At 52.1% G+C, this 23,929-nt stretch overlaps 12 protein-coding genes across 12 annotated transcripts; 7 read left to right on the top strand and 5 right to left on the bottom strand.

The window, feature by feature from the left end:
• Positions 1-110: 110 nt before the first annotated feature.
• SEPMUDRAFT_153698 (HAD-like protein) lies at positions 111-1,405 on the top strand (the record flags this gene model as incomplete). Its single annotated transcript, XM_016907520.1, has 2 exons — positions 111-283; positions 521-1,405. Exons 1-2 carry the CDS (start codon positions 206-208, stop codon positions 1,403-1,405), a joined length of 963 nt encoding a protein of 320 aa, XP_016765978.1. The 5' UTR covers positions 111-205.
• A 549-nt stretch (positions 1,406-1,954) lies between these two features.
• SEPMUDRAFT_161036 (PLC-like phosphodiesterase) lies at positions 1,955-3,786 on the bottom strand (the record flags this gene model as incomplete). Its single annotated transcript, XM_016907920.1, has 3 exons — positions 1,955-2,771; positions 2,796-3,226; positions 3,301-3,786. The coding sequence occupies 3 exons, from the start codon at positions 3,784-3,786 to the stop codon at positions 2,696-2,698; spliced, it is 993 nt and encodes a 330-aa protein (XP_016765977.1). The 3' UTR covers positions 1,955-2,695.
• Positions 3,787-4,207: 421 nt separating this feature from the next.
• On the bottom strand, positions 4,208-5,753 carry SEPMUDRAFT_58694 (acyl-CoA dehydrogenase NM domain-like protein; the record flags this gene model as incomplete). Its single annotated transcript, XM_016909473.1, has 4 exons — positions 4,208-4,869; positions 4,932-5,077; positions 5,152-5,477; positions 5,586-5,753. The coding sequence occupies 4 exons, from the start codon at positions 5,751-5,753 to the stop codon at positions 4,208-4,210; spliced, it is 1,302 nt and encodes a 433-aa protein (XP_016765976.1).
• A 123-nt stretch (positions 5,754-5,876) lies between these two features.
• SEPMUDRAFT_78559 (uncharacterized protein) lies at positions 5,877-8,792 on the bottom strand. Its single transcript, XM_016910199.1, has one exon. It carries the CDS (start codon positions 8,609-8,611, stop codon positions 7,085-7,087), a length of 1,527 nt encoding a protein of 508 aa, XP_016765975.1. The 5' UTR covers positions 8,612-8,792; the 3' UTR covers positions 5,877-7,084.
• Positions 8,793-9,252: 460 nt separating this feature from the next.
• Positions 9,253-10,442, top strand: SEPMUDRAFT_36207 (glycosyltransferase family 62 protein; the record flags this gene model as incomplete). Its single annotated transcript, XM_016908630.1, has 2 exons — positions 9,253-10,171; positions 10,228-10,442. The coding sequence occupies 2 exons, from the start codon at positions 9,253-9,255 to the stop codon at positions 10,440-10,442; spliced, it is 1,134 nt and encodes a 377-aa protein (XP_016765974.1).
• Positions 9,254-12,092, bottom strand: SEPMUDRAFT_130521 (mitochondrial carrier). Its single transcript, XM_016902360.1, has 4 exons — positions 11,890-12,092; positions 11,697-11,814; positions 10,228-11,632; positions 9,254-10,171 (listed from the first exon to the last, which is right to left on the bottom strand). Exons 1-3 carry the CDS (start codon positions 12,003-12,005, stop codon positions 10,841-10,843), a joined length of 1,026 nt encoding a protein of 341 aa, XP_016765973.1. The 5' UTR covers positions 12,006-12,092; the 3' UTR covers positions 9,254-10,171; positions 10,228-10,840.
• A 204-nt stretch (positions 12,093-12,296) lies between these two features.
• Positions 12,297-13,543, top strand: SEPMUDRAFT_146777 (glycosyltransferase family 8 protein). The gene has a single exon (XM_016903859.1). It carries the CDS (start codon positions 12,380-12,382, stop codon positions 13,349-13,351), a length of 972 nt encoding a protein of 323 aa, XP_016765972.1. The 5' UTR covers positions 12,297-12,379; the 3' UTR covers positions 13,352-13,543.
• A 294-nt stretch (positions 13,544-13,837) lies between these two features.
• Positions 13,838-17,426, bottom strand: SEPMUDRAFT_58680 (mannose-6-phosphate isomerase). Its single transcript, XM_016909471.1, has 5 exons — positions 17,315-17,426; positions 17,138-17,250; positions 14,806-17,088; positions 14,429-14,731; positions 13,838-14,349 (listed from the first exon to the last, which is right to left on the bottom strand). Exons 1-3 carry the CDS (start codon positions 17,343-17,345, stop codon positions 15,871-15,873), a joined length of 1,362 nt encoding a protein of 453 aa, XP_016765970.1. The 5' UTR covers positions 17,346-17,426; the 3' UTR covers positions 13,838-14,349; positions 14,429-14,731; positions 14,806-15,870.
• Positions 13,838-17,426, top strand: SEPMUDRAFT_58681 (ADP-ribosylation factor 6). Its single transcript, XM_016909472.1, has 5 exons — positions 13,838-14,349; positions 14,429-14,731; positions 14,806-17,088; positions 17,138-17,250; positions 17,315-17,426. The coding sequence occupies exons 1-3, from the start codon at positions 14,256-14,258 to the stop codon at positions 14,961-14,963; spliced, it is 555 nt and encodes a 184-aa protein (XP_016765971.1). The 5' UTR covers positions 13,838-14,255; the 3' UTR covers positions 14,964-17,088; positions 17,138-17,250; positions 17,315-17,426.
• A 202-nt stretch (positions 17,427-17,628) lies between these two features.
• On the top strand, positions 17,629-23,867 carry SEPMUDRAFT_146775 (uncharacterized protein). The gene is made up of 7 exons (XM_016903858.1): positions 17,629-17,789; positions 17,868-19,419; positions 19,500-21,316; positions 21,492-21,893; positions 21,946-22,176; positions 22,277-23,083; positions 23,157-23,867. The coding sequence occupies exons 3-6, from the start codon at positions 20,086-20,088 to the stop codon at positions 22,516-22,518; spliced, it is 2,106 nt and encodes a 701-aa protein (XP_016765967.1). The 5' UTR covers positions 17,629-17,789; positions 17,868-19,419; positions 19,500-20,085; the 3' UTR covers positions 22,519-23,083; positions 23,157-23,867.
• On the top strand, positions 17,682-18,860 carry SEPMUDRAFT_35268 (uncharacterized protein; the record flags this gene model as incomplete). The annotated part of the gene is made up of 2 exons (XM_016908602.1): positions 17,682-17,789; positions 17,868-18,860. 2 exons carry the CDS (start codon positions 17,682-17,684, stop codon positions 18,858-18,860), a joined length of 1,101 nt encoding a protein of 366 aa, XP_016765969.1.
• On the top strand, positions 22,710-23,683 carry SEPMUDRAFT_35302 (uncharacterized protein; the record flags this gene model as incomplete). The annotated part of the gene is made up of 3 exons (XM_016908606.1): positions 22,710-22,871; positions 23,032-23,083; positions 23,157-23,683. 3 exons carry the CDS (start codon positions 22,710-22,712, stop codon positions 23,681-23,683), a joined length of 741 nt encoding a protein of 246 aa, XP_016765968.1.
• Positions 23,868-23,929: the final 62 nt, after the last annotated feature.

The raw sequence follows: 23,929 nt of genomic DNA, 5'->3' as shown, positions 1-23,929 counted from the left end.
CGGTCCAACGCGTAGTCCGCGGCCCTCGTCACCTCGTCACCTCTCGCATATCATCAACATGGACAATTAATGTTTCCTTTTACCTCCTAGTAGTGACTTCCCACTCTGTCACCAGCTCTCCCGGTACTGTACTTGAGGTTTCTCTCATATTAAGGTTGCTTGGAGTCATCCTCCAACCTCATCCACCCACACACACATACACACCATGGCCACCACCACCACCACCGCCGCCGCCGCCGGTGGTTATCCCCGCGTGCTCCTCTTTGACATTGGCGGCGTCTGCGTGCGTAAGAAATCCCACAAATTCCAACTCCTCGCCCGAACATGCATGTATTTGTCTCATCCAGTAGCAAGAAAAATAAAAAGAAGAAGGCATTTGTCCAAGCAAGGCACTTATTTCACTCACTCACTTCCTCACTCCCTTCCTCCCTCAGTCTCCTGTTCTATACCTTGTTTTCGTCACCCTTCTTGTTTTCCCTCTCCCAAAAAAAAGAAATCTAAAAACTAAGAAAACCCTCAGGTCATCTCCCCCTTCCAAGCCATCCTCGACTACGAAAAATCCCACAACATCCCCCTCGGCTACATCAACCACGCCATCTCCGCCTCCGGTCCCACAGGAGCCTGGGCACAAATCGAAACGGGCGCGATTCCACTCGACGAAGAATTCTTCCGTCTGTTCAAAGCCGATTTGGAGCATGAGGCGCGGTGGAAGGCGTATTATTTGAAATCTACTACTACTGCTACTTCTACTACTACTACACCAGGAGGAAGGGTAGATCAGAACGCAGAGGTATCGCCACCACCACCGGTCCCCAATATCGACGCCAAATGGCTCTTTGGAGAAATGATGCGCATCGCTCGCACCCCGGATCCGCACATGTGGCCTGCATTGCAGAAACTGCGAAAAGCAGCGGATGCGAGTAACGGAGAATTGGTTTTGGCAGCGTTGTCGAATACAGTGATTTTTCCCCGGGGCCACGAGTTTAATGATGATGATGAAGAAGAAGAAGAAGAACATCCTGATCAACAAAAAGACCAGAAGAAGAAGAAGAAATCCTCTGACTCAAAAACAAATGAAATCCGTACCCTCAAAACCCAAATCTTCGACCTCTTTCTCAGTTCCGCACACATTGGACTCCGCAAACCCGACGAACGCATCTATCAATACGCCGCCACACGTTTGCAGGAATATATTCGATTACAAGGCAAGAAAGGCGTGAGAATGCAGGATGTGACATTTTTAGATGATATTGGGACGAATTTGAGAACGGCGAGGAAATTGGGTATGAATACGATTAAGGTTACGTTGGGAAGGGCGGATTTGGCTGTGAGGGAGTTGGAGATTTTGACCGGGTTGGAGTTGGGGGGGAAGGGGGAGGAGGGGAGGGGGAAGGCGAGGTTGTGATTTTGAGAGGGAGGGAGTGATGGCACTGATGGGGGGATGAATGGATGGGTGGATGAATGTCACTCTTAAAGAAAGGTTATATAGTTACCTGGTACATACGCACACACATACACCTGGGTATGATAGATTGCATGCAGATTTTGCTTTTTCAATGGCAAGACAAGTATCACTATACCTCTAAATTAAGCGGAACGAAGTACGCCTTGTTAAAGAGAGTAAGAGAAGAGAGTCAGGGAAGAGAGTAAGAAAAGAGAGTAAGAGAAGAGAGTAAGAAAAGAGGGTAAGAAAAGAGAGTAAAAGAAGAAAATAAGAAAGAGAGAGAGAGAGAGAGAGAGAGGGAGAGAGAACACAAAGCTAGCACACAAACAGAGAAACAAACAGATCTAACCTCATTCTACTATCTATCATATACCTAGACTCTGTGAGTCGGTAGGTATTTACAATACAACTCCTTCCTCAGTCCTGAAAAATGAGAAAAATGAATATACAGATGTATGTACAGGTCTACCGATCAGAATTTTCCGCTTTTGGCATGTTTGTTTGTTTGTTGATTCGCTGCTGCTGCTGCTGCTCTCTCTTCTTCTGACGTTGCATCGACGTCGGGGATCACATTTAGACTCATGTGCACCAGGAGTCGCAACGAAGGCTGCAATCGGGGATTGTGATGTAATACTAGCCGTCTTGACGAGCTGGTTTCGCTCGGTTGGGACTCTTTCAAGAAAAGTCTTGTGAGGGAGCTGCTGGTGCTTTCTCTACTCGCAGATACGCCAAGTTCTATATTGGCTGCCTTGAAAGGCCGTTCGGACTGCTATCAGGGGATCCACGTCAGCTGTGGAAATTACGCCAATTCGTCCACTGCAGCAGGGGCGGGTTGGATCGGGTCGCGACGAGGCTCCTCAGCGGACTCAATGTGGTAATTTACCTATGTCGAGTACGCTACTTCCCAGGATGGAGATTGGGAGCCACTGGAGAGTCTTCCTCGAGACTAGAACGTGATGATTGGCGTTGTGACGAGTAGACTCCTAGAGCTCGAGTGCAAGGAGGAATTGATGCATCGTACGTCGCTTTCCGGCGAGAGCACAGACAGTGCATTGCAAAGTCAGTCTCGGAGTGAGTTCACAGACGACGGGGCTGCACTCCATAGAAACGGAAAGGCCTTGAGTCTGAAGATATGGTGACCGAGCTGCGCCTCGTCAAGCAGATCGCAGATGACATATATATATATGTAGCCTTTTCGGCTTGATCTCCCTTCGAATGTAGTGCAGACAACATGACAGCGGGAAGAGAACATCAAGGACCAAGGAGATAATCAATGCATCTCTTCGTCCCATCCGAGCTGCCCGCAAACAGCGACAGCCCGAGGAGACTGATGACAACGATCAGAGCCAACATCATGTGCCAGCTCATTCGGCCAGGGGCAAAATTGGATTGGATGATCAACTGAATCAAGTCGTCACTGCCGTTATCAGGAAAGTCCATGGCGACAATTCCCAGTCGTCTACGACCGGGGTTGACGCGCAACGAGTTGCTCAATCGTGGGTTCATGCCTTGCTCCCAGCGGAATCCATAATAGGCGCCAACGGCAATTGCGCGCGGGGTGAGTTGGTAGTACAGGTTGAATTCGTAAGCACTCGTGAAATTGATATACCAATGACAAGGATCGGGGTCGTTGTATGCCTTTTGTAGGAGTCCCGACACATCGCCTCCCTTTTTGGCCAGCAACGATGGGAGGGCCATGGGCTCCGAGAAGTTATAATGGTCTTGGATAGTGAGCTGGACCTGGTGCCAGGTATATATGGTGAAGGGCGTGCTGGGATTATCCTACGAAATGAAATAGTCATGTTAGCGGAAGTTGATGGGAATACGTCCAGCCAGAATGGTGTGTGTCGTCGTACCTGCCACTGCGTGACATCAATGCCATATGCCATTCTGCTCGGAGCACTGTATCGTCGCAAGAGCTGGATCTTACCCCTCAACTCTCCCATCGAGGGAGTAGTATTCGCTGTTCGCCAGCGCTCCGATTTAGCTGCAATATTTTGATATATTGCCTGCCAAAAAGGGACCGTGGATTGCTCCGACTTGCGATCTTCTTTGATCTGTACAATCAGTCCCTCAGTGGGATGGGAGTCCAGCCAAGTGTACATGGTGTCCAGCACCGTCTGCAAACGTAAACCCAGCAGACGAGGCCCGTGGACCATTTCCGTGCTGTTGTTTACCACGCCACAGCGCAGATCGAAGTAGCGAATGCCAGCATGGAGTTGCTCTGCAATATTCATGGTCTGAGTGGCGACAAAGGGCCATGGTTGCGTGTATGCCGCCGAATCATGAGTTCCGGGAATGGACAGCGAGGAGACGAGGTCTTCATCATTCACGAGCGCCATCCAGGCCACTTGCACTGCAGACCGTCTCGGGGCATTGTTGGGCCTAGCGATGACATTTATCGCCTTCTCGTCGCGCATTGATCTGTTCGACTCGAGGTCGGCAACGTCCAGATGCATTGCTATTGGCATTGCTGCGGGAAGAAATTCGATACTGCGTGCCCCAAAGTCTGAGAGATGTGTACACTCGCCGGCGCCATCCCGCTGTCCGGAATGATGGTGTTGTTTTTTTCCAGCCTATTCACGACATCCGGTGGTGCCACGAGTGGAGGGAAAAGAGTAATGGACGAATGGAGGTGGGAAGAAGTCAAGACGTCAAGCAACCTGGAAGCCAAGCACTGCCAAGTGCCTGCCAGGTACCACCTTGGCCGTCAAAAGTAGTGGAGTACCATCCATGTATATAAGTATATAAATATCAGACAATCTACAACTTCCACCCCCTCTTCTTCGCCAACACCGTTTCCTGTCTCACCGCCAAATCACTGATAATTTCCTCACTCCCCCCTCCCACCACCATCATCCTCAAATCACGACTCATCTGCTCCACCACCGCTCCAGGCCCCCCTTTCTGATATCCAGCACCCCCAAAAATCTGCTGAGCCTCCCGATTCGCACTCTCCTGAATCCTACCTCCTTGCACCTTCGCCAACGCAATTCTCCCCGCCACATGCGGATCCTGCCAACCCATCGGAGACTGTTGCACGGCATATGCAATACTCTCCAGCCAAGCCCAATGACTCTCGATATATCTCGCCATGGTCGAGAATTTCGCCGCAATAATTTGATTTTCGATGAGTTTTTTCCCAAACGTGGAGCGTTGGTGCGCGTAGTGGAATGCGTGCGCGAGACAGGTGCGAGCTTTGCGGTTGCAACCTACTGCCATGATGTATCGTTCGCGATTGAAATTCACCATGATGACTTTGAAGCCCTGGTTTTCTCTGCCTATGAGATTCTCTACGGGGACGTGTACGTCGTCGAGTTCGACGAGGGAAGCTCCACCGGCTTTTTGGCCGCTGTTGGGAATGCGGCGCATGGAGAGGCCTGGGGAGGAGGTGGGGATGACGAGGACGGAGATTCCACCCATGCCTGGGAATAATATATTAGTAAATCATGCCTCTTGTCAGAAAGACTCTTTCTTTCTTTCTTACCTGGACCGCCAGTGCGTACTGCAGTAGTCATATGCGTCGCCCACGGAGCACCCGTAATCCACTTCTTCCACCCATTCACCACATAAAACTTCCCATCAGGCGTCTTTTCCGCCGTAGTTTGAATATTCGCCACATCCGATCCTCCACTGAGAGCAACACCCCACCATCCATAGTCAGCATCATATCAAAAATCAAGTAAGTCAAGTGTAAAATTCCTCACCTCGGCTCCGTAACCCCCAGACAAAAACTCGTCTCCCAACTAAACAATCCCGGCAACCATTTTCGTTTCTGACTCTCCGTCCCATGATGAATCACCGGAGGAATCCCAATCACCGTCCCACCACCCAAACTCGACGTCACGCCTCCCTCGACCCGCGAAGTCTCATCCGTCGAAATCAGCAAGTGAAAGGCATCGAGTTGATCGACGGGGATTCCGGCGGGAAAGGGGACGTCGTGTGGACGGTAGGCGAGGGGCACGTCGGAGAAACTGAAGCCTGATCGAGCCCAGGCGAGTTGGGCTGAGAGGGGGGCGGAGCCGGATTCTTCCTTGATGGGGGTGTTAGGCTTGGGATGGTTTTTTTTTTCTTTTTCTTTTTCTTTTTCTTTCTTTGTTTTTATGGTCATTTTTGGGGGGGTTCATCTTCATAAACTTACCCAATCTAATGCGTCGGGAAGAATGTTTGTGTTGATGTATTCTCGAAGTGCATTGCGGTATTTCTTGTGGGATTCATTGTAGTAAGGTGAGGGTATCCCATGAGACCACGCCGGTTCGGACCAAGGTGCGAGATTGCCAAAGGGTGCTTCTTGTTTGTTGTTTGACATGATTTTGGTCGAATCGAGTAAAGTAGATGATGATGTCCTGGGTCGTGGTCGAATCGGTCGGAGTAGCTGAATTGCACTGTGGAATAGGCAGATGTCTTTTGTTAACGAAAATCGGATTTTCGGGGTAATTTCATCTAATACGTTGTATGCAGTCGCCTGTGAGCAACTGTATTGAAATGATCAAATAGTCATCAACACTACTACCTCCGTACATGTACTTTGGCGTTCACCTAGGTTGGGGGGTTGGAACGCTGGAATATAGCCGAGGCTGCCGATCCTTTCCCTCCGACACAACTCCTCCCCTCTCCTCTCTCGTTGCTCATTATTTTTATCACTACTGTACCTGAACAGCAACCCTGTGCATATGCTCGCAAGCTGTTTTACATGTATCTCACATTATTTGGTAGACAAAATCACTTCTCACCCCAGCTACTCTGATCGCTATCACAATCAGGCAGATTAAAAAACGCTTCTGCATCGGCAGCCAGTTGATCTGCATATTGTTCGTCAATCGCACCACGACGCAATTCCTGTGTAGGACCAGGTGGCGATGTTTCTCCCTCCCAGAGTAAAGACCACGTTTCCTCAGATTTACGATCCGTACTTTTCACTCTCTTGACCAATTTTTCACGCTTCGGTGTCGAACGTGTGCGTCTCCAGAAACGGCTCGATATAAGTCTGCGGACGATACGCCGAGCGTGAACAGCTTGCACAGTCTCATCAGTAAGGCATTTGCAGTCAAGGGTCGATGTGACCATGACTTTGTGGATGATAGGTTTGGCGTAGATATGTGACACCGTCTCATCAGACATGGATGGCACTGTCTCCTTTACATCGGCGTGTGTTCGTAGGGGGCGCACTGCGGGTTCGTTCCTGATCATGACGACGGACACAGCCTCGTCCGACCGGACCGATTGCACGGTCTCGCTTCTGCTGACACTACGCGAACGTGGGCGCTTCTTGCTTGTTGCAGGGTATTGAGGCCTCCAGTCGTATGCATATTTGGTAATACTTTCTCGGTAAATCTTCTTCAATCGAAGTGGACCAGAAGTACATGGGCGGACAATATCTATCTTGTCCTCCGGCAGAGGCGATCGTGTTCCATCTCGACTCCGCGCCATCTTCGTAGCAGCAGGCGCACGTCTGGGTGAGAGGGTTGGCAGAGTCTCGCACGCTCTGGCTGGTTGTGACATTTCATCGCTGTTGTTCGTGTATGACTCTATGCTTTCATCTCTGGGTGTAGGAAGCTCAGACCGCCAGCTGTACAAGTATTCACCCTCTGCGCGGCCGCGCCCTTTCTGCCTGCTCTTCTTCGGTCTTCCAGCAGCTAGTCACTTGTTGAGTTCCGCGACTGGCTTCTCTTCTCGGAAACAGTATGCGGTCATCACAGCATACGGCGCGTCTACCTTTGTCTGGGTCGTCGGGCCTCCGGGCTGGGACACATTCAAGGCCATTCCGCCTTCGCTGAGCGCTCCAAACCGCCAAGGGTAGTGTGTCAATCCCGCCGCTTCACCTGATTCATGCCGAGCCTCCGCATCGAACTGCTCATTCTCGGTGCTGGAAGGAAGGGCACCCAGCACAAAAGCAGGGAAGTAGCTGGAAGCATCAGCACCGGGATCCTTCAAGAGATTCTTTGGACCAAGCAAAAAGAAGACAATCCTTTCGCCTTCTTTCACGATCTCGCCCAGTGCTTGCTTCCTCCCAGCTGCCATCATTTCCTCTGTAGTATCACCCTCGAAGGTAAAGTCCCAACCATGGTCGCCACGCAATTCGCGAGTGCTATACTGCGAGTCCGGGTCTAGACTCAGGAGGCCTGCTTTTTTGCCCCAGCCGCCTCCACCGGACAGAACTTTGCATAATCTAGCCCCGACCGACAGCGCACCCAGCAAGCGGCCTGAAGCCATCGGATTGGTACGATCATCTACCATCATCTGCTGGATCGCTTTCGCATTGTTCTTCAGAACAGAGTTAAGAAGGCTCCTGAATGGGTATTTCTGGCCGGCATCTTCAGGCATGATTAGAGCCCACACTTGTACAGGCTCAGGCGACATCCCTCTAGCCGCAAAGTACGTGGAAACGGCTGCTTCCAGCTCTTGCGAGGCAGAGAACACAGTTGGGCTTGCCGCTTGGCCATCGCCGGAATTCGACTCAGCAGAGTTGTTCTCGTGGGGTTGGGGCAAGGGCGACAGCTTCCGCACGATGTTTCCCATGGAGCTGACGACGAGCCTGGGGAAGGTAAGGGGAATCAGAGGTGCTCGCAAGCGTACAGACCCAGCTGAGACATCTTCGGGCATGGGAAGAGTCACTGACTCTAAGCGCTGTGAAGTCTGCGTCCGTAGATGTCCGCTCAGCGGATCAAATTGATACCGCGTGTAGATCAGAGTGGATGGCAGCCCTGTACTGAAGATGGTCTGGGCCAAGGGCATCTGAGCAATAACACGACGTGGACCATGATGTGACACTGTAGACAAGTCAAATGACAACGAACCGGGTTTACTTGCGTTTGGCTGGAGTGGCAATTGGGAATCCACGTGAGATGGCGACGGATTTGTGATGAACGCATACCCTATGCCCTCGACACCATCTGGTGCATTTCGTGGCACGGGTAGGCGATCCACGACAGCAATGAGGGCATCGAGCGGCTTAGAGATTGTGGGATTCTCCTGAAAGCGCTCTAATACTTTGAGTGGAAGGTCAGTGTCCAGCGCATGCTGTGCGAATGATGGCGTCACAAGCAGCACCAGGAGTGAGGGCGCCTCGTTCGGCCGAGATGGCTTTCCGCGTGGCTCAGGGTTGATCTTGGAGATGACTTCCCGTATGTTGGTGTCCTGAGGCGTCTGAACAGCCACAGTGCCCATGAAAACCCCATGCTGGGAGAGTTCGGGCTGTAATTTCGGGCCTCCGTCACCCCCAGGCGCGTTGTTGGCCTTGAGATACTGAGACGCGCCAAAGCATCTGCGCGGGATGTGATGAAGCCATTGTGACCGGAAGGGGATGGGGCTCTGCAAGGTCCTCGCTTTGGTGTGGCATGTGATGAAGTTCCTGACGAGCATCTGATCGGGTGTTGTGGTGGTCCAGTCGAGTCTTGATGAATGGAGGCAGAAAGGCGGTATCTTGTGGTTGCAGGAGGTATTTGTGGTCGGAAATACCACTGTACGGAGATACAGTAGATATATAATAATGTAGTCGTAGTCAAAAATGATGACGAGGAGGTGAATTAAGCACAAGACATTGGAGACAAGGCTGAAGTCTGAAACACAGCCAAGCTTTCCATTTCCTACCCCTCCCCTGCATGTCGTTCGGCAGAAAGTGGAGCCGGCGCCGGCGCGTTTTCGAATGGGGGAACAATTCCACGCTTTGCTGTCCTTGTTGCAACCAGCTGCTAAGAGAGAACTAGGTACTCGCACTCACTGCCTCATTTCCTCCCTCCCTCCTTCACACGTACACACTCCCTCGTTGATGTGAACGCGCAGGCGCTGGTCCGCAGGTGAATCCAATCATGGCCGTCTCTCGCTCGCTACGGCGGAACCAAACCATCACCTACCTCCTCTCCGCCATGCTGGGCATCGGCTTCCTCTGGTTCCTATTCGGCGACGACACCACCATGCCCTCCATCTCCACCGCTCCGCGCCAGCTGCTCAAGAGCAAGGATGCAGCCTCGAACGCGCTGTCGCCGCCCTCGCTGCCCTTCCGCAAACCTGCCAGCCTGGGCCCGAACGAAGTCGCTCCACCGCCGCCCGTCGTGCACTACCACATGAACAACGTGACTGCCACCTCCGACCCCGTGGGCAACCGCGAGTCTATTCTCATTCTGACGCCTCTCGCGCGCTTCTATCAGGAGTATTGGGATAATCTGATCAAGTTGTCATACCCGCATGACTTGATCTCGTTGGGCTTCATCATTCCCAAAGGGAGAGAGGGCAATCTGGCCACACAGCAATTGCAGGAGAGAATATCCAAAACGCAAGCGCCGACGAACAAGAACCGCTTCGCCTCAATTACCATCCTGAGACAGGACAGCGAGCCTCCGGTAGCACAATCCGAGTCCGAACGACATGCCATGGCAGCCCAGAAGGAGCGTCGCGCGGCCATGAGCAGAGCGAGGAATAGTCTGCTCTTCACCACGCTGGGTCCGACAACGTCGTGGGTGCTTTGGCTGGACAGTGATATCATTGAGACGCCGCCCACTTTGATCCAAGATTTGGCTTCCCATGACAAGCCTATCATAGTGCCGAATTGCTTCCAGAGATACTACAACAAGGAGAAGGGCGCACAAGATGTCCGACCATACGACTTCAACAGCTGGCAAGACTCGCCGACTGCTCAGGCAATAGGCGAAAAGATGGGGCCAGATGATATTATATTAGAAGGGTATGCGGAGATGGCGACGTACAGGGCACTGATGGCTCACATGGCTGGTATGTGGAGCCCCGATCTAGCGTTGAAATGCCATACTAACCACCACGCTCTACAGAAGCCAACGGCGACCCACGCAAAGTCATCAACCTCGACGGAGTCGGCGGTACGGCACTTCTCGTCAAAGCAGAAGTACATCGAGATGGCGCCATGTTTCCACCCTTTCCCTTCTATCACTTGATCGAAACGGAAGGTTTCGCCAAGATGGCGTCCAGACTACAATGGAGCTCGTCAGGCCTTCCGAATTACTTTGTGTATCATTATAATGAGTGAAGGGTGGTTGCGTACCCACCTTAAGATATGGTTTGATGTGACTATTATATTGGCGAGGTGTTCTGGCGTTCGAAACAGGGAACCATGAGCATATAGCATAGAGGACAAGCATAGCGGATTGAGGGGGGAAGATCCGCTTTCATGTATACATTGGAGCCATCATCAGATTTGGATGAGCGGTTCTTTGGGCGAGTGTGCCCGAACATCTATAGCAGTGAGGTGCGTTTTCGCGTACTTCCACTCTACGGCGATGAAATCGCCCGATAGAGCATCACTATCTTACAACCAATTCGTATGAAGAATACATTTCACTTAGTTTCCAGGTTCCCATGGAAGAATAATCATCTTCCCCTCCACTCACTCCAAACACACAGATACACACACACAACTTCATTTTGCTAATCCTCCTCTCTTCTTCTTCCACCATTCTCCTCCTTATTCAACATCCTCATCACCCCCTCAAAAGCCACCAAAGCCATCGCATTCGCCGGAAACGCTCTCATAAAACACGGCACAAACCCCCTCCAATACCCCTTCCATCCACTTTCCCGATACACGGCCCGCGCAGCATCCCTCCACGAGAAAAAATTCCTCTGGGAATCCAATCGATCCGTCATGATTCGCTGCTTCACCACATCCGAGGGATAACTACACAACCAAAAAACCTGCGCGGACAATCCGCCTGCCCAGAAGTTGATGGCGGGTGCGCTCAATTCTGTTCGGCGTTGGAGTTGGGTTGTGAAGATGTCGTAGGTGGACCACCAGAAGAAAAAAGAGGTGCGGAGGATGAGGGTGGAGGTGAGACCGTGGTAGATTCCTCGGATGCCGTGTTGGGTGTAGATTTTGCGGAAACAGTCAATGGGTCCGGTGTATTGTCTTTGGGATTTGGAGGCTGAGTATTGTACTTGGAGGCGCGCTTTGATGTGTTCTACGGGCGTGGCGACGAAGGATACGGTCCAGCCGGCGAGGGTGCCTGCAATGCCGTGGCCGAGCGGTGGGAGTTTGGTTTCTACGAGGGAGGAGGAAGAGGAAGAGGATGAAGGAGAAGAAGTTTGACGATGGCTGGTTCGGTGTTGACGTGCATAGTAGGGTTGGAAGACGTTTTCGTTCAGGAGTCGACGGTATAATGTTAGAGAGCCGAGCATGACACTGTCCATGCACATCCAGCCGACGAGAGGCGGTGTTGCGCCCTGGTTTGTAGTATTAGATGGATTGAGTCGGTAAGAGAATGTGCAAATAGATGATTATTCTGACCTTGTATATGCCATTTACACCCTCCTTTCGAAGGGTTTGCATCAAGGCGTCCACAGGCCCTTTGAATTGGTCATGCTTGGAGGTTTGAAGACGGACTTTGATTGTATCGAAAGGATGCCTAGACGAGATCTGGATCAGTCGGGTTGTACCTCAGATAGATGGGTAAGATATTCGCCATCGTTCCAGCACTTACCCAACAGTGGTCTTGGTGATGCCTGAGAATACACCAGCTACAAATCCCTTCCAATTGCCGCCATTCGTTTGCTGAGGCGAAGGTGGTGAACCATCCTTCACGGCATCGACAGGCATGAGGAGCGGAGGTTCGTGATACTCGCCAGCCTGCTGATGAGCATTTCGATGTACGTGATGGATTCCGAAAGTCGTCTAATGGGTTTTGTATACATCATGGACAACAAAATGCAAAAAGAGTTGGTCGGAGATAGTCGGTCTATAATCCGGGGGGGCTCCCGAATGACGGTATCGATTCCATGTCGGTATCGATTACGTTTTCCTTCCGGCCACAATCCAAGTGGACACACTAAGAGGGATGTAAAATGGTCTAATAACCATCCCTACCAGCCTAGCACAGAGAATATATGTATCGTAGTGACCACCAAGGGCCTATGTAAGAGAGCTATCTACTATATCATTTATCCAAAACCTCAAGTGCGACATCATTAACAATGGCCGCCAACGACATTGACAAAAAAGTTCCCCGGACCTCCACCCGAGTCGTCTCCAGCACCAAAGTCTGGACGACTCTCATCACCAACACCGCTTACCTCTCGGGCTTGCTCACCCTTGATGCCGCGCTCAAATCCGTAGGCAGCAAATATCCTCTCATCGCCCTCTACACCGATACCTTCCCCGAGGAAGGCCACGCCGCACTCGATGCACGCCGCATCCCCAAACAACGCGTCGAATACCTCCTCCCTTCCGCGTCCAAAGACTTCTCCAACGACCCTCGCTTCTACGATTGTTGGTCGAAACTCACACCTTTCAGTTTGACGGAATATGATCGCGTGATACAATTGGACAGTGACATGTTGGTTTTGCAAAACATGGATGAACTGATGGATGTACCACTCGATGCTGCAGACATGAAAGGGACGGGAAAGAGGGTGTTCGCGGCAAGTCATGCTTGTGTCTGTAATCCGTTGAAAAAGCCACATTATCCCAAAGACTGGATTCCAGAGAACTGCGCGTTTACGACGCAACACTCCACCCCCGAGGCAGCGCAGACCTCTGGCCCGGAGCCTTCAGCGGGATTGGCAATGCCGAATGGCGGTTTGCAGGTTGTAGTTCCGTCAATGGCGACGTATGATCTGATTTCAGAACGTTTGAGAGACCCGAGTGCTATGGAGTATGATTTTGCGGATCAGTCGCTATTGGGAGATCTGTTCCACGGGCGATGGGTTGCGTTGCCTTATACGTATAATGCGCTCAAGACGTTGAGATGGAAGGGTGTACATGATCAGATTTGGAGAGATTCGGAGGTCAAGAATGTGCACTATATCTTGAGTCCGAAGCCGTGGGAAGAGACGGGGGAGCAGAAGAAGGCGGAGGGAAGAGATGAGAGTCACCAGTGGTGGTGGAGTATGAACGAGAAGAGACTGGAGAGGGAGAGAAAGGAGGGTGTGAATGATGGATTTTGAGCGCTCAGATCTAGCCTTTAGCCTCTAGGGGGATACTTGGAAAGAGAGATGTTGGCATATTGCATTGGATGCACAGATGGAGGGCACGAAGGAATAATGCGCAGTTCAGGGAGAGGTATCGCCGTGTTGTGCCGCTTGTGCGAGTGTCGCCTGCTTTTCAACGGCTGGCAGAGTACATGTACATGTACCACCTACTTTAACCTTGCTTTTTACTGTAACTGGCCTGTCCTGGTCTATCTACTATAACTTTGCTGTAGAACTACATTAGTTCTATCGGTGCCTTGCATAATCACCGGCTTGTGTTGATTTTTAATCATTTTATGCTTCGATAGGCCATGCGACAGTGAAATGACAGCGCTACTAGTTCCAGTTGGTGGGCGCAGGGTCCTTATTTACCGGCTCTCGTGGCCCGTGTGTCATGGTCTCATTATCGCCGACTCATGGCAGATGAGGACGAGGGGGGTACAACAGGTACAGGCAATAATCACAAGAGAATTACATGTGTACCTGACCTATCTGTACCTGAGGTAGTAGTACATGTGGTATGAGACGTGAAGAAGCACCGACCACTTGCTTGTCGACCACGCACAGCTATACCGTCTGATATCCTCCTAGACATCCCATCCACTCGCACACGCTTTCGCTCAAACGACGCATACCCACATCCACGACTTCGTTCATCACCCAGGCTCGGCTTTCCTGACTCGTCTGTCAACGCCGCCATTCACCACCCCTCGCGCCATTCACCACCATCATCGCCGCCATCACCACGACCACGACCACGACCACCACATCCCTCCGATTCCCCTCGAGCGCCCGCGCGAACACCTCTTGACCTCCTTCTTTCGCATAACACATCCTCCTTGCACGCGCATCTGCGGGCGTGCCGCAGACTCTCTCCGCCATGGGCCAAAAGATATCAAAGATCATGAACCAGATCTTCGGGTCAAAAGAAATGCGCCTGTTGATGCTCGGGCTCGACGCAGCAGGCAAGACGAGTGCGTCGTGAACACCACTTTCCAGCGCGCATGACTATAATACCGATGATGGCGACTAATCATACTTCGGTGCACACAGCAATCCTCTACAAGCTCAAGCTCGATACCGATGTCACGACCATCCCTACAGTTGGCTTCAATGTGGAAACTGTCACGTATAAGAACACCAAATTCAACGTCTGGGACGTCGGCGGCCAAGACAAGATCCGTCCATTGTGGAGGCACTATTTCAGCGGAACGCAAGGCCTCATCTTCGTGATTGACTCAAACGACAGAGACAGGATGGAAGAGGCACGGAGCGAATTGGCGAGGATCATACAGGATAGGGAAATGAAGGACGCGCTGCTCCTGGTCTTTGCCAATAAGCAGGATATCCCAGGTGGTAAGTTTGACGATACCTATGCACACGTGGAGGATGATGTCGAGCGTGTTACTGATTTGTGGGATTCTTTGCAGCAATGAGGCCCAAGGAGGTTTCTGACATGCTTGACCTGCAACGAATAGCCAGAGACCACACGTGGAAAGTCGAGCCCAGTTGCGCAACCACAGGCGAAGGCATCTTTGAAGGTCTTGCATGGCTCAGCAGCAACGTCAAACTTCCTAGCCAGAAGTGAGCTGTCTCAGCTGTCTGAAATCCTCTTCTTTCTCCCACCTCCATGACCTATCTCCACTAATCGTGGGGGTGGAACACGACACGCCCCAAATTCCCCCGACTGCTTGCGACTCAGTTTAGCTCGACATATAGACGAGCGAAACGCGCACAGCCTCCCCCAAAGAAGACACCAGAGAATCACGAAACCCAAACACGACGAATACGGAAGACCCCAATTTTGGCTTCTTCGGATACCGCCCCAACCTTTCCGCGCGCGCGCTCGCACCCACCCACCAAAACCCTCGAGCGGCATATCTTCCTTTTGCATATTTTTCCATACCATACCCTTGTACTAATAAATGTGAGCGAGCGCGCGAGACGGGAGATATGAGAGGAAAGGAGAGAGTGAGAGAGAGAGCGAGAGGGGAAGAGAGAAAGAGAGAGCAGGAGATGAGAGCGATTGCTGCATTTCCGGAATGAAGGATGAGCGAAAGGTCCGTGGACTGTTATAGTAATTGCATAACCTAGCGTTTTTTTTTGTTCGTTTGTTTTGGAGAGTCTGTATGTGTGTATACCTAACTTTCCAAACAATTGCAAAATTCGCTATTTTCCTTTTTTACCTAGTTTTAGAGAAGAGATATACCTACCAACCAACCAAACACAAAATACAATCATCTTTATCAAACTACCTACCTACCGCTATTCCAATCCATCTTCCCCCACACAATCAATCAACCAACCAACCAACCATTTTTCTGTTTGTTGAAATTTTCTCGATTGTTCGTTGTTCGCGTATCTGTCGTTGCCTAGTTTTTTTTCTTCCGCCTTCTTCCTCTTCCTCTTCTTCCTCTTCTTCCTCTTCTTCCTCTTCTTCCCCTTCTTCTTAGCACCTATAATACTACTACCACCACCACCACCACCATACTCATCTAAAGATTCCCATTCCCATTACTCGTCTTCTCATCCAACTCACAAAACGCCTTAAACGTCACCAATGGTTCACTCCCAGTACTCTCCATCACCAACTCGGCCGTGGCGCCCACAAAGTATACAAACCCTTCACGAATCTCCTCACTCTTAGGTCCCACACTGATTTTCCCGGTGCCCTTGGTGCAAATCACAATCGAAGGACCTTCGACGGGATCGAAAGTCGCTTTGCCTCCGGAGGCATTAATGTCCGTCTTTATGACGCTGAATTCTTCAATCGGCGGGTCGTAGAGGATGGAGCTGGAATTGGAACTGTAGGCCGTCGTGTTGAATTTCACGTACGCGTAATCGGTGGGGTCCATTTTTTGTTCGGAGATGGGTGCGTATGAGTACGTCAGACAGGATGTCAGTGTTGAGACGTCTTTGAATTTGGGGGTGAAACCGGCGCGGATGACGTTGTCGGATGATGCCATGCATTCGATGATGTCTCCGGAGAGGTAGGCATGGATGTCATCGGCTTTGAGGAACATGGCTTCGCCGACGGACAGTTTGACGTAGTTGAGGAAAAACGTGACGAAGAGTCCAATGTCGTTGGGGAATTGGGAGTTGAGGCGAATCATGAGGTCGGCGAGTTCTTGGCCAGAGGTGGCGGAGACTCCTGAGCCGGCAAAGTTGGAGCCTTCGGATTTGGCTTGCGAGATGAGTTCCGTTGCGGCTTTCTGGATGTCGTCTGAGGAGCTGTTCATCAACGAGGAGAATGCCGCTTGGAGTGCCTTCTTGTTCTGCTGGGTCTTTTCGCTGTCATCGGTGGTGTCCTGGCCTTCGATGGTCTTCTCAAAATCGCCGGCAATCTCCTCGCCGACGAGCTGTCGAAGCGTGGGCACGTTCTTCAAAAAATGTGCGATTTCACTTAATGGCCGAAAGCCACAAAGACCGTCGAAAGGTGTAATGGCGATGGTCATTTCAGGCTTGTGGTTGTCGTCGGGGTAGTGATCTGGATCCTGGGCATGCAGCTGCTCCGCCAGCTTCTTGTTTGGGTGGGCTTGAATCGACAGAGCTTTATTGATGCTCAATACTTTGAACAGAAATGGCAACTTCTGTCCATAGCGTTTGGAGATGGCCGTAGACATCAATGCTTGGTTGTCTTGCACCAGATCAAGAAGCGTGCGGCCAGTCGAAAGGTCTTTTGACGGATTGGAAGGGTGTGTGCCCATCCATAGCTGTATACCATCAGTTCAGCCTCTGACGCTGCCGAAGATGTGTACCGACTTCTGCATATGGCTTGTCTTGCTGGACTGAGAAGTCATTCGATGGAGTGGAAGCAGCATAGCGAGCAGCGGCCGAGTCGTTGCCAACCTTGCCCCATTCATAGCTGTTGCAGCCTGGTACCAGTTAGGATTGTGGCCATGAATATTCGGGCGTTGCATGTGGCTGTCCAGCACTCACCGCATTGCAGTCGGAGTAGTGGAACTTGCATATTGGCTTCGTGCGATATGTCTTGGCAGTCAGGTGGTTTCTCTGGTCAGCTCGTTGAGTTGTCGAGGTGGTCAAGATCAAGGGACAGTAAGGTATGTATGGACAGTGGACCTGTCACTTGTCACTTGTCACTTGTTATACAGGGCATACGGGTAGACGGGACACGTGCGGCCTATGGCGGCAGGTCCCGCAATTTCGCAAGGCTCGCAGGGGCCAATAACACCTCCAAGTCACAACAACCTTGCCGCCTTTCTGACAACTACCACTTCACGTCCATCCATACCATTGATTCACCACTTCACCAGCATGCTCAAGTCGTAACAGAACTTCACCGGATATGTCTGCCCGAAACAGAGCGCGCGCAAATCCTAATCAAGACGCAGACGAGGAGCGCCGTCTATGGAAGGAGATCAAGGACAAGGCGAAGGATGTCGATGTGATGGTGGTATGTTCGAATCCCCCTTCACCTTCTCGTCTGCGAAGTGTATCTGTGCATGCTATTGTGTTGTGCTAACAATCAAAGGCTCGTTCCAACGACATTGGTCATGAGATTCTCAAGGCAGAAACTCAACAAGCCGCCTTGCTGGATGCAGATAAACCAAGCGATCCTGTGCTCGACGAGCTATTAGAGAAACTTTACCGCGAGAACGTCAAAATCTGCGAAGAGGTGTCTCAGATTGTGGAAGGCAAGTCAAACGATACGAATTTACTCGACAGTATCAACATCCTTGCTGGACTTCGAGAAGCATCTCAAGAGCATGCAGCTCAGATGCAGGCCAGTCAGTCACATCGTTCTGCCAGCGGGAAGCTCTCTCGTGCGCCCAAGAAGGTCAGTGGCAAGCCAGGATCGGCCATAGCTGTCACCACTGAAGAGATTGACGACACATCTGCTGCCCCGTCGCCCAGGATCAATCTTGGACCTCGACTTACTGCAAAGGAGAAGACCTCGAGATCTGGCAGTATCGCTACTACGCGCGAGGCGTCTGTCAAGATCGAGGATGGCGCAGAATCTGTCGCCAGTAGTGCTGACGGCACTTCCACGGCAGCGGGCCCTAGCAAAGGCTCGTCAAGTAATCGTCCGTCGAATCGGCTTGTTCTTAGGCTCAACGAGGTCGTGTTCTGTCGGCATGACATGAAGAGTGCTAATCCCAAAAATCTCCCCGAGGGAGAGGGCATCCTCTGTCGTGTTACGGCTGTGATCGGCGAAGGAAAGCAGCGACGGTATGAAGTGCAGGACGCGGATACGCTGGGAGAGCCGCCGCCACCACAACGAGCATCGGTCGCCCAGCTACTACAGATCCCAGAGAGCAATAAAGGCTTGCAAGATCTGCCAGCGAAGAAACAAGTCATCGCTCAGTATCCGGATACGACCACATTCTACAAAGCGGAAGTCAGCGAGCCTTGGAAGGCCAAGGATATCGCGAATGACAAGGGCATCATGGTGAGGCTCATCTTCCAAGAAGACGTGGAAGCAAGGGAAGTAGAGCGTCGATTTGTGCTTCTAGACGGAAAGTGAGAAGGCAAGATCAGTTGCCACTTCTGTTGTTTGGCACTCACCGGCCCAATTCACGATAAGAGCCACCGTAATGCCAGCGCAGTTGTAAGTGAGAAAGCTTTAGCGAGTGCCTGCTGCGGTGGTCGCGCGCCAGCTTTCAGTCTGGCAATACCAAACGAAGCGATCGTCGTCGGCCCAAAGTATTGGCTGTTTCATAGTTTCGTATCCCAATTGCATGTGCGCTGGGTCATCAAAGGTTGTTTGGTGTCACAATAACATTGAAGGAGGTAGACGCAGGACGGGTGGTTCGAGCAGAACGTGAGTGGAGGTCATGGCGAGTCTGCACGGCTTGAGGAAGGCGTCACATAGGTACCTTAGGCAGGCGGATTTGAGGTGACTGCCCGAGCGAAGATGGGGATAATCTCTTGCTATCTGTTGCGTGCGATGTCCACGCAAACACCACGGATTCAGCACCGCTTTACTGTAGCATTGACACGTTACAGCGGTATTTCACCACATACGGACGCAGCAGGAATATAGTTGCAGCTTTAGGCATCTCACCACCAGCGGCTCTATCCAGGTACGTGCAAACTTGAAGCGAATTGCCGGGAACTGCTTCGTTCTCCCATCGATACATGCGTGCGTGCTGATTCTGGATAGTGCAACTGTCGATACAGAGCACGAACTGAGCTCGTAGACACTGAACTCGATGGCTGCCACAATCAGCCTCAGAACCTACGAATCACGAGATCCTTCTGAACATGATATCGCTCTCTCCGTGCATTTAGGAGCCCAGAGCTGTCCAAAATATCGCATAAAAAGGCACAGCAAGAAGAACAGCCTTCGAGACGGAGTCGCAGCTGATTCCAGGCCGCTTTTCCCAGGTGCCAGCCAGGAGTTGAGGCGGAGTACATTGTCACAATCAGCATGCCTATCCGATCATCCTGCAAGCACCGTCAGCAGAGGGATGGATCACCACTCAAGCCCATTGTCTTCAAGCACCTCGCCACCATGTTCGCTGGTACGGGCCATTTGGGAGATCACCTGTGAGGCCCTCGACGACATTGGTGACGAACTCATGCCAGAGCTGATCCCTGCGGACTCGACTGTTACATCAGCATCGAATTCGACACCAATGACATAGTGGGCTGCTGGAACGTCGGATGACCAGCAATTGAAGTTGCAGCTCTCGAAGGCGTGCCGAGATTATCTGCCTGGACACCCGGGAGTGGGTACCATCGTCTTCATGACATCCCAATTACCGAGTGGTCCAGACCCATTGGAGCTACTGCTGGAAGAGTCTCTTCCGAGACGCACAGCAACCCTTTCGCCGTCTCCCAGTGTGCCGCAAGCTGAGAGTCAAGACTTCGATGATACTACGCCAGAGCGGAGCAGCTTGAGTACCCCGGATGGACTGGAACGAAGAGATACCCTTTTGATTACGCCCAAGACCACAGAAGATGCACCCGCTAGCCAGCTTGGCCAAAACGCAACCTCGGACACTGACTCTACTGTCATCGACATTACACCGCAGAGCTCTCACCTCGGAGCGCAGTTTGATGAACCCCTGCCGGCTTCAGTTTCAGGACCTGCAACCCTTATACCGAAAGAAAAGTTTCCCGCTCTTCAATCTTCCGATCTTCAATTTCCCGCTTTACGGAATCACGAACTGCTTCTAGGTGCCCGCTCTAAGCATGTGGCAGCATCCGAGCCAGATCGTGGCGGTCTCGAGGCACTTAAAGAACGCCGCAAGATCTCATTTGGTGGAATAACTAACCTTTCCCATTCTGGACCACATCTAGAAGATCATGCAGTGCCGACATCGCCTTCATCATCGACAATACTTGGAGACCCCGACCACGTGGTAGCTGAACAATTACTCGACCCGTCTTTCTCCCTGACAGCAAGTAGCTCAAGCAGACCGCGGACGTCCTATGGTGGCGGCAGTGAGAGCCCAATCAGCCCGAGGAGCATGAGTAATCGGGCTCGACTTGGGCTTGATGAAAATTGGAGAGGCTGGGTTACACCAAAGGCCACTCCTTCCATTGGAACTACAGTCGAAGGCATCGGGCGCACGCGTAGTGGCCGGTCCGCGAGCAGTACGCAGTCTGCAAATCTGCAGGGAGGAAAGTCAAGCACTTTGGAAGACCTCAAGAAGTCCCTGACGATGACGCCAATAGCCAGAAAAGGCGAATCAGCACAAGCAGCAATTGACAGAGTTTTGACACTACAGAGACCGCGAAGACCGAGCCAAGCAGAGATCGAAGAGCAACAACGACAGATCTCCAGGACCAGCGCGACTTTCTGTAAGGACGATGACCTGGGAAGGCCGATGCCGAGTTCTGGGGAGAATGTGCAACCAGCTCGACTCTCCATATCGTCATTGGGCTCCAGCTCTTCTCGTGGACTACCGCGAAGCCCACCTCCACGAGCGAACGATGGGCATACTGCAGATGAATTGCCAGAGATGCCAAGTTGTATGTATTGATGTTTGTGTGGCCGAGCACGTCATATCAACATTCACTGAACGGCGACGCGTGCTCCACACCTCACGTTCTGCCTATTTCACAACGCACTTCTCCTCCCCACTCACCATTCTCCATCAACATCGCCCCAAACCGAATATTGTTTGCTGATTTTTCCGCCCTCCAGTAACCAAATTGCGGCGGCACTTTGCCTTCGTCCAAGGCATGCAAGGCCCCGACCAATTCCAGCGCCCGCCGCGCAAATACACACCTAGCCCGTGTGAAGACGACGAGCCCAAAGCCACTGCCGCAGAAGCCACTGTCGCGCCACCGATATACCGACCAGTCCATTTCAGAGGCCATGCAAGAAAGAATGCCGTCTCTGGACCACGCGCATTCAAGCCGCGCGATGAACATGAAGACGACGAGTCTGACGGCGGCGTGTCCCTCCTGGGCAGTGAAATGTACCGTTCTAGAGAAGATGGCAGACTGATCCGCCCGCGCAGCTTCGAGCCAGGACTACCACCACCACCACGAGAAGAAGAGACGAGCGAGGAGCCCCGCGTCGGGGGCTATGCCCAGCACTTTGGTAAACTAGATAATCGCACTTCACTTGCATCTAGACACTGATCATCTCCCAGGGCACCCCAACAACCTCGCCGCTTTTTTCCCGCCCCCAGCGGAGAGACCGTTTGACCGACGAGCAGAGATGGAGGAGATGAGGAGGAGCTTCCTGCCTCGGAGACCCGCGCAAGCGGGTCAAATCCACATCACCGGGCCCGCCAGCGGCATCCCAATGCGGATGACCTGGATGGAGGAGGAAGAGCGGCAGAAGAAGGCCGCAGCAGCAACAGCAGCAGCAGCGACAGCAGGTATGTTTCTTTTATCCAACACACACCCCTATTTTTCAAAGTGGGTCCGGCGGCCGATGCCGGCGCTAGCACCTAGCACTTAACTAACCTGCACCTCCAGAGGAAGCTACTGCCAGCAGCAGCAACACCACCACCACCACCGCCGCCGCCGCCACTGCCACTGCCACTGCCACTGCCACTGCCAGCACTTCTCAGGAAGACACAGAACAAGCTGCTGCTAGTACAGTTGAGGGAGACACACCCGACGAAGCAAGGCCGAGACGTCCAAGCACTCCGCGAACGGTCTACCACATCGACGAGGAATTGCCAGCAAGCGCGGCTCTCGACTGGTCTCCTTCGTAGTCGCCTATCTGTGACGCGCTCATAACGGAACACCAACCACGACGCACGCAGGAAGATACAGATCAGAAGAAGGGACAGAACGGCAGGAACAGAGTGACAACAGAGTGACACGGACAGACCGGCGCGGACAGAACGACGCGACATCACACGACATGGCCAACCAGAATGGAGTCGGCGGACAGAATTCGGCCATGTACACAGGCATGAATGGAGGCATCATGCCATCAGCAGGTCATTACAGCGACATGCAGACATTGATGCAGAACATGGAAAGCCTGAGTGGTTGGCTAGAGCAGAACCGGCAGGATTGGGCACAGGTTCAGGATGGCATTGCAAGAGTTGAGCGATTACAAGTACGATATCCCCACAGCGTGCGCATGTCTCGGTTGGCTTTTAGCAAGCGACCTTGGGCCAGCAATTGCATAGCAGCAGCATCATCGCATTTCACTCTTGCTTATACTTGCTGCCTCTCACTTTCAACTGTTTAGCAAAAACTCACAGTGTGTTCCGTAGGGCAGACTGGCTCAGAATGGCCAGATACCGCTGCTCAATGGCGACCCTCCATGTACGTCTGCCCCAAACAGCCGCACCCGCACCCGCACCGCATACCTGCCACTGACCTATCTTTAACGCTACAGCGGAACCAGAGAGCGATCAACCCACCATCGCCCAACTCTCTGACTCTCTTGCGCGCGCAAACCTCCAGCTCGAATCCATGCGAAACACGTACAACGACCACGTCAGCCTGCAACGACTGTACGAAGAGACGCTTACCGATACCACGGAGCGCATACGGCAGTACTGCTTCGAGCAGCAGAACCATATCATCGCTCTGCATCAGCACTACACTACTCTACTGTCGCAGAGTCGCAGTGAGACTGTGGAAGCACAATTGACACATCAAGCTTGGCAGGCAAGCTTACAGAGAGTTAGCGAGAATGTACGAGAGGCTATGAAGGCGCGACAAGAGGAGGGTATGCCATACAAGCGGAGGATTGCTGGCTTGAAAGAAGAGAACAGAGTGCTGAGAAAGATGGCTGGATGGGAGCCAGCGGTGGACAGTGATGACGAGGAGGTTGTGGAGGAAGAGGCAAGAAGAGGCAGGGTTCTGCATGTGTCTGGGGCTGAGAGTGGAATAGGACATGGTGTGCAGCAGCCTTCTTGAGCTGGCAAAGGCAGACGCCCTGGGTTCGATGCAATCAAGGAGGAGGAGAGATCCACGGCTTGACTGTTGTGCTATGAAGCATAAACTATTGGTGTCAGCTTTGTTCAGTCTGCTCGATGCGGGTACGGGCTGGATTGACTGAAGCATTCTGGAGGCCTCCCTTCTGATGAAGATTCAGTCTTGCTGCAACATGGCTATGAGCTCAGACTACGAGCTCCGTTGTTGGGGGGGGGGGGGGGGTCAACG

The sequence above is a fragment of the Sphaerulina musiva genome, assembly GCF_000320565.1.
Source record: "Sphaerulina musiva SO2202 unplaced genomic scaffold SEPMUscaffold_1, whole genome shotgun sequence".
In the NCBI taxonomy this organism is placed as follows: domain Eukaryota; kingdom Fungi; phylum Ascomycota; class Dothideomycetes; order Mycosphaerellales; family Mycosphaerellaceae; genus Sphaerulina; species Sphaerulina musiva.
Note: the sequence above shows the minus strand (reverse complement) of the source record. Positions and strands in the feature narration are given on the sequence as shown.

Excerpts from the sequence above, each read along its gene's own strand:
- SEPMUDRAFT_130521 (XM_016902360.1), bottom strand. The coding sequence starts at position 12,005 with ATGCCTGTCGATGCCGTGAAGGATGGTTCACCACCTTCGCCTCAGCAA. Across the intron at positions 11,815-11,889 it reads ATCACCAAGACCACTGTTGG|GCATCCTTTCGATACAATCA; the intron begins GTAAGTGCTGGA and ends GATCTCGTCTAG. Across the intron at positions 11,633-11,696 it reads GTGTAAATGGCATATACAAG|GGCGCAACACCGCCTCTCGT; the intron begins GTCAGAATAATC and ends ACTACAAACCAG.
- SEPMUDRAFT_78559 (XM_016910199.1), bottom strand. The coding sequence starts at position 8,611 with ATGGGCACTGTGGCTGTTCAGACGCCTCAGGACACCAACATACGGGAA.
- SEPMUDRAFT_146777 (XM_016903859.1), top strand. The coding sequence starts at position 12,380 with ATGGCCGCCAACGACATTGACAAAAAAGTTCCCCGGACCTCCACCCGA.
- SEPMUDRAFT_58680 (XM_016909471.1), bottom strand. The coding sequence starts at position 17,345 with ATGCAAGTTCCACTACTCCGACTGCAATGCG. Across the intron at positions 17,251-17,314 it reads ACTACTCCGACTGCAATGCG|GCTGCAACAGCTATGAATGG; the intron begins GTGAGTGCTGGA and ends AACTGGTACCAG. Across the intron at positions 17,089-17,137 it reads AAGACAAGCCATATGCAGAA|CTATGGATGGGCACACACCC; the intron begins GTCGGTACACAT and ends GATGGTATACAG.
- SEPMUDRAFT_58681 (XM_016909472.1), top strand. The coding sequence starts at position 14,256 with ATGGGCCAAAAGATATCAAAGATCATGAACCAGATCTTCGGGTCAAAA. Across the intron at positions 14,350-14,428 it reads CGACGCAGCAGGCAAGACGA|CAATCCTCTACAAGCTCAAG; the intron begins GTGCGTCGTGAA and ends CGGTGCACACAG. Across the intron at positions 14,732-14,805 it reads TAAGCAGGATATCCCAGGTG|CAATGAGGCCCAAGGAGGTT; the intron begins GTAAGTTTGACG and ends GATTCTTTGCAG.
- SEPMUDRAFT_146775 (XM_016903858.1), top strand. The coding sequence starts at position 20,086 with ATGACATCCCAATTACCGAGTGGTCCAGACCCATTGGAGCTACTGCTG. Across the intron at positions 21,317-21,491 it reads ATTGCCAGAGATGCCAAGTT|TAACCAAATTGCGGCGGCAC; the intron begins GTATGTATTGAT and ends TCCGCCCTCCAG. Across the intron at positions 22,177-22,276 it reads AGCAGCAGCAGCGACAGCAG|AGGAAGCTACTGCCAGCAGC; the intron begins GTATGTTTCTTT and ends CTGCACCTCCAG.